Source organism: Muscardinus avellanarius (genome assembly GCF_963383645.1).
Source record: "Muscardinus avellanarius genome assembly, chromosome: X".
Classification (NCBI taxonomy): domain Eukaryota; kingdom Metazoa; phylum Chordata; class Mammalia; order Rodentia; family Gliridae; genus Muscardinus; species Muscardinus avellanarius.
This window is the reverse complement of record NC_137792.1, coordinates 28,222,920-28,229,510: the sequence shown is the minus strand read 5'-3', so window position 1 is coordinate 28,229,510 and position 6,591 is coordinate 28,222,920. Positions and strand designations below refer to the sequence as shown.

Below are 6,591 nucleotides of genomic sequence, written 5' to 3'. Positions count from 1 at the left end.
CCCAGGGCAAATTATGGTCCCCAATGACCTACTTCCTCCAATTATGCTCAACCTATCTACATTATATGGCAGTTCTCAGTATTCCTTTCAGTTTTCAATCGATTATTTCACAAGTGAGGTCAAAAAACTTGAGACCAAACCTTGAACACATGAGCTATTGGGGACATTCCAGATACAAACCAAAAAGAGCATTTCTATTCACTAATATTTAATTTTATTCAGAAACAAAAGTTGGAGACAATAAATCATTTCTTTCAGAACCAAGGATTCTTTCAGGTTGTTACTTTATAAACAACAGAACAAACTGGTACATAAAGCTAGTGGCTACTACTGTCCATCATCATAACAGTTTGTCTAGTTAAGGGTGCAGAACTTAATTAGAATTTTCTGAGTCATGAAAGCCTATTAGTTCTCTGCGACAAATAGGACAGGTGGTGTTTTCAGCCAGCCAGCGATCGATGCAGTGGACATGGTACTCATGGGAGCAAGGAAGTATGCGAATCTTACTGCCTTCTGTAAATTCCGTGATACAAATACTACATGATCTTCTTGCGTCATTTTGAGCAAATATTCTTATTGGCAGGTCGTCAATTTGTTGTTTTGTGAGTCCTGTAGGTTGGTTATTCTCAGCATGTAGTGGAAAAAATTGAGCTAGAAATGGCCAGGGATCATTTTCATCAGATGTTGAGGCTGAACGTTGACTTTCTTGTATTGGCTCTGATGGTGAGCTTGATGGTGTACTTCTTTCATTGCTTTCAAATATCAGTGAGGCAATGTCTGCATTTTCGTTTTCAGAACTGCTACTAGACATAGAACTAGAACTGAAACTGGACCTGTTGTGGGAATTTGCACTGGAAATTGTTGAGGAAGTGGAACGAGAAAGAGATGCAGTATTTGAAGTACGAACAGAAATGCTACTGCTATCAGAACTATCTATTGTATTCTGTGAGTCTACATTTTCCATGTTTTGACTTGCAGGTAAGCCACTACTTTCTTCATCACTCTCACTGTCTATTATGGTATATAATTCTTCAGATAGTGACGGTATTTGCTCTAATGTTCTCCCAGTTGCAACAGATGTTGTATCATTTAAACTAGTATTTGAAACTCTCTGAATAGGTATTGTGGTGGTATTAACAGAAGAGCCCATACATGCTTGCTGAGTATATGAAATCCTACCTACGACTTCCTCCGGATACCTTTCTAATAGGATGGTGTTCGGTGTCTCAGTTACTGACAGATTTCTACGAGCTGTGCTGTCTGTTGGTAAATATTCTTGAGAATAAACAGTTATTTCTAGCTCAGGAAGTCTGATTTGATTTCTTCGTCTCGATACATCAGATTCTCTGTTGTGTGTTGTGTCTGGAGAAGCATTTGTTGTTTCAGAAGCTGTAGGAAGACTGCTACTTTGTAACTCAGGTGAGGTTATTTGGTCTCTCAATGTCTCATGTTGGTCAACTACAGAATATTCATTAGTCTCATTTATTTCAATATACTGAAAAGTCTCAGGTGATATACTATAATGAAATCTCAGTAACATTTCATTTATTGAATGTGAATGAAATAAATTTCCAGTTCTTGCTCTGACTCTCCGAGTTTCTGGGCTTCTGCTTCTTGTTCTTCTACGAGGTCTGGTAAGTGGAATTTCCAATAATATTTCATTTGTGCTTTCTTCTGGTCTGTCTGGCTCTGTAACTGACTCAGCTTGTGAATTTTCCACTTGTCTCTGGTTGTTTCCTATGTTTTCTCTCTGAAGGACTCTTACATATGATGAATGATCATTTTCTTGATTTCGTCTTCCACTATTAGGGGTAGAATGCATCCCTACACTGAAATCACTACTGTTTGAATTACTTGTTGATGGTAAAGACTGCCTATGTCTTTGCTCTCTTTCTGTCATATTTTCGGTTTCGTCAAAAGGTGCATACCATTCTATCACAGAATCATCAGAAGACACATCTGAGGCATCAGTTCTACCTGTTACCATAAAAAGAGGACAGAAACAAAATGGCAAATTAGAATCATCATTAAACACCGGGCCTGGTGGTATATGCTTGTAATCCCCACGCTTGGGAGGCTGAGACTGGAGGATCACACAGTTTCGAAGCCAGCCTTGCTGGCTTAAGAGACCCTGTTTACAAATAAAATATAAAAAAAATAGGTCTGGGAGTGTAGAAGGCTTCCATCCCTAGCACCACCAAAAATAAAAAATCATCATTTAACAGTGCTCTGATATGTTGTTTTAAAAAAGGACCAAAAATTAGGGTTAAAAACTCAGATATTTCAAGTAGATTTTAAATGTATATAGTTAATATTTTGTAAGATAAAATCTATCTAGATTTATAAGTAAAGGCCAGATAGTTTTAATTCTATTTAAAACGACTGTTAATCTGAGATAAATTTGGGGAACCTTTTAAAGAGGAATCTGAGAGAGTATTTTTCATAATTCATTGTATACAAGGGCCTCTAATTTTACTTTAGAAAGCATATGAAAAGATATTTTAGTCCACTGTCAAGATATTAAAAGAATAAAACAAGTTAAACACCATTCAAAATACAATGTTGATGAGCTGGACGTGTGGCACATGCTTGTAATCCCAGTACTTGGGAGACTGAGACAGGAGGATCAAAAGTTTGTGGCCAGCCTCAGCAACTTGGTGAGGCCTTCCAAAATTTGGTGAGACACTGCTTCAAAATAAAAAAAAAGAAAATAGGGCCAGGGGTGTAGTTCAGAGGTAGATGCTTCTGGGTTCATTCCCTAGTACCACACACACAAAAATAAAATGTTAGCATATTAGTTCTAATTTCATTATCATCAAGTTTTCATTACTCTACAACATTACATCTAGCCTCTTAACTAATGTGTGTTTGAAAATACATAAGGTTGTTTTAAAATATACGCAAACTGTGGAAGATATTGGCTAAATGAAATAAGGTTCATATATTTAAAATTATTGAATAATTATTTTTTAATAATTTTTAATTTTATAATGATTTTGAACATACATATATAAAATGGAAGATGAGATGAAAGTGATTGAATCTAACATAATACAAATAAAGCCATGCTCAAGAATCAATTTATTTTAGTAGGCTTTTAATTGAATATATAAGTCCATGTCTGAGAACTAACCTATTATAGCTCCTCTTAAATAAAAGGATTAGATAAAAAGATTACTTACTTCACACTTGGAGAGAAAAGCAGTCTTGAGGTTATAGCAGGGTTTCAACACCTTGACATTTGGGACCAGATAATTCTTTGTTTTATGGAGCTGTCCTGTGCATTGTAGGACACTTACCAGCATTTTTGTCCTCTCCCCACTACATGAAAGCAACAGCTTCATTTTCACCCCCAGTTGTGACAACCAAAATTATCTCTAGACATTACCAAATTTCTCCTACTGAGACATGAAATGAGAGTAAGCAGCATTACTTTTTGTTGGTGAAAAAGTATAATGTCTGGTTTGTCAAGAGAAAAAATTCAAATGACCAAAAATCTGAAAATATAATTATTAATTAAGGTAATACAAATCAAAATTACCATGAGATACCACTTAACCCAAGTTAGAATGGATATTATAAAGATAAACAATAATCTATGGATGCTGGTAAGGATGTAGAGAAAAAAGAACTCACACTCTTGTTGGAGTATAAGTTAGAACAGCCAATATGGAGAACAGAATGAAGGTTTCTCAGAAAAGTGAAAATAGATCTAGCCTATGATTCAGCTATTCCAGTTCTGGGTATATATTCAAAAGAAATGAAATCATAATATCAAAGTGATACCTATATGCCCAAGTAGATGGAAGCACCAATCACAACAGCTAAGAAGTCAACCTAGATGCCAATCAACTGATAAATAGATAAAAAGAATATTGCATATATATTCGATGGAGTATTATTTAGCCACAAAAAGGAATGTAATCTTGTCATTTGCAATAAAAAACATGGAACTAGAGGATACTATGTTAAGTGGAATAAGTGAGACCCAGAAAGACAGTAAGTACCACATATTCTCTCTCACATGTTGAAGCTATAAAAAGTACACCTGAAAGTAGAATAATGATTAATAATTTGGCAAGAAGTGTGGGAGGAGTGGATAAAAGGAGATTGGATTTGATCACTGTACTTTGTATACATGTGTGGAGCTATCCAGCATATGCAATCAACAGACGATAAAAAAGGAAAATTCGCACACTTATATAGAAGAAATAGAAAATCAAGAGGAACGTTCAATGTGGGTTAAAAACTAAGAAATAAATCAATAGAATATGTTTTGCTTTTCCTAAAGAACACTCCCACGTGGGCGTGGTAGCGCACGCTTGTAATCCCGGTGCTTGGGAGGCGGAGACAGGAGGATCGCGCAGGTTGGAAGCCAGCCACGCTGGCTTAGGAGACCCTGTTTCCAAATTTTAAAAAGTGTAAAATAGGTCTGGGAGTGTAGCCTGGAGGTACAAGGGTTTCCTGGAACCCCACTACCACCAAAAAAAAAAAAAAAAAAAAAGAACACTCCCCAGACGTGAATCAGAAAAATATATACCCAACATTCCCACCAGAGATCAAACAAATGCAACTTCTCTGCCACACCCCCATCTCCCACTGTGCTGGGCATTAAACCCAGAGATGCTCTTCCATGGTTTGATATCCCGATCCCTTATTATTTTTTATTTCCTGACAAAGTTTAGCTAAGTTACCACATTCTCACCTTTAACTTGAAACCCTCCGGTCTCAGCCTTTTGAGTAGCTAGGTTATTGGTGTCGCCACCACTGCATCCCATCATTTCTCTTTTTATGGGCAGTTATTTAAGTACCAAATTAGTTTGTGCCATTTCTATTTACTCTCTGCCTGACATTTACTATTATGAAATGTTTATCTATGCCATCCTATTCTCCCCCAGAGTGAAATACTCCTCTATTTACCTGATTCCTGTGGTGGGTTCTCTTTAACATATTGGAGTTTTCTCATTAACTCTTCTTCTGTATTTTCACCTACGACACCTAGCAAATTGTTATCCCTCATAAGCTTGTAATCTTCTTCACTGAGGTTACTCACAAAACGGAAGAAAGCTTCTTCCCGAGCTAACCGGTCTGCCTGATTTCTGCGTCGAGCCGCAGAATTACCTTCTTCATCATCTGAATCTGAGCTTTCCATCTTGATAAACAAGTGGAAAACCTTCTTACAACATGGCTTAAAACTCAAAGACTATAATTTAGTTGTCTTTACTTCCCATTTCGGTAAAAATACTAGGATTTCCCTCACTCAGGTATGCTTTGACAGAGACTACTCCCCTACACCCTTCTCGCGATAACTCTCAACCACTGAAAAGCCTCTGATTTAGACCCGCCCACTTGCAGTGCCTGCTGGGAGTGGTTGTCTATGCGTCCGTTACTATTCTCCATTGTTACCAAACAGAGACCATATTCAAGTTAGGCTGCACTTCATTCAATACGGCAAATAATGCCAAGTGCTATGGCTATTCTTCGGCTACACTAAGCACCGTTCTCTTAACTCTTTCCACTCACATGAGCCTATACTTGGGTTTTCAGGAGATTTTTCCAATTTCTGAAAGGCTTCAGTTATTTGAAAGCTAAATTACTGAGCCTGAATGCAATTAGTTACATTTATAATACGACTGCCTTCTTCAAAATGCTACGGCAAAGTCCCTGTAGTTCAGATTCTCAGGAACTTTTCTTTTTTCTCCTTGTGAATTTCTCACATCAGAAGTACTTACTAAAAAGTTTCGATATTTGGTAAATTATCAGGGATAGAGTTGAATCTCTTCAGATTATAAAATCTGTTAAATTCTGCTTAAATTACCCTGCTGTATAAATGTATCACGATGGAATACACTATCTTGTACAGTTACAATAAAAGAAACACGACAATTGACCTTATGTCTTTATACAAAATATCCATTTCAATCCAATACTGTACACAGGGGACGAAGTAGGTTTGAACGGGGAAGCTCACCAAGTGATGTGTGCATATATGTCTCCATCACTCTGAAATTCATTATGATATATGAATAAAAATTTTAAAAATTTATGAACATACAAAAGTACATGCCTTAGCTGCAAGCTGCTATCCCAGGAGAGAATAAATAAATAAATAAATAAATAAATAAATAAATAAATAAAAAGAAAGTCAACCATGATGGTACATGCCTGTAATCCTGGTGAGGCTGAGACAGGAGGATCATAGATTTGGGACCAGCCTCTGAAACTTAATGAAACTTTCAGCAACCTCGTGAGACCCTGTTTCAAAACAAACAAACAAACAAAAAAAAAGAAAGAAAAATAAGAAAGGCTGTAGCTAAGAGATAGAATTCCCCTGGGTTATCTCCCCAGTACAATCAACCAATCAGTAAAAGCACAGCATAAGTGGCAGGGTTAGAATTTCTTTCACTCACAAAATATTTTAGTAAAGTCTAAAAAAAAATAAAAATAGTCTTTCAGGGACTTCCTTTGGCTCAGTTGTAGAGGTTGTGACCATAGCAAGGCCCTGAGTGATTCTCAGATTGGGGGTAATGGGAAAGACTCAGGCAAATTTGCTGCTAACACAATATATCATAAGGGTTTCTCCACAAAGAC

The 6,591-nt window shown here is 36.7% G+C and overlaps 1 protein-coding gene across 1 annotated transcript; it reads right to left on the bottom strand.

Annotated features, from left to right (window-relative positions):
• Positions 1 to 373: 373 nt before the first annotated feature.
• LOC308278831 (E3 ubiquitin-protein ligase RLIM-like) lies at positions 374 to 5,152 on the bottom strand (the record flags this gene model as incomplete). The annotated part of the gene is made up of 2 exons (XM_080718843.1): positions 374 to 1,977; positions 4,921 to 5,152. The coding sequence occupies 2 exons, from the start codon at positions 5,150 to 5,152 to the stop codon at positions 374 to 376; spliced, it is 1,836 nt and encodes a 611-aa protein (XP_080574969.1).
• Between the last annotated feature and the right edge of the window lie 1,439 nt (positions 5,153 to 6,591).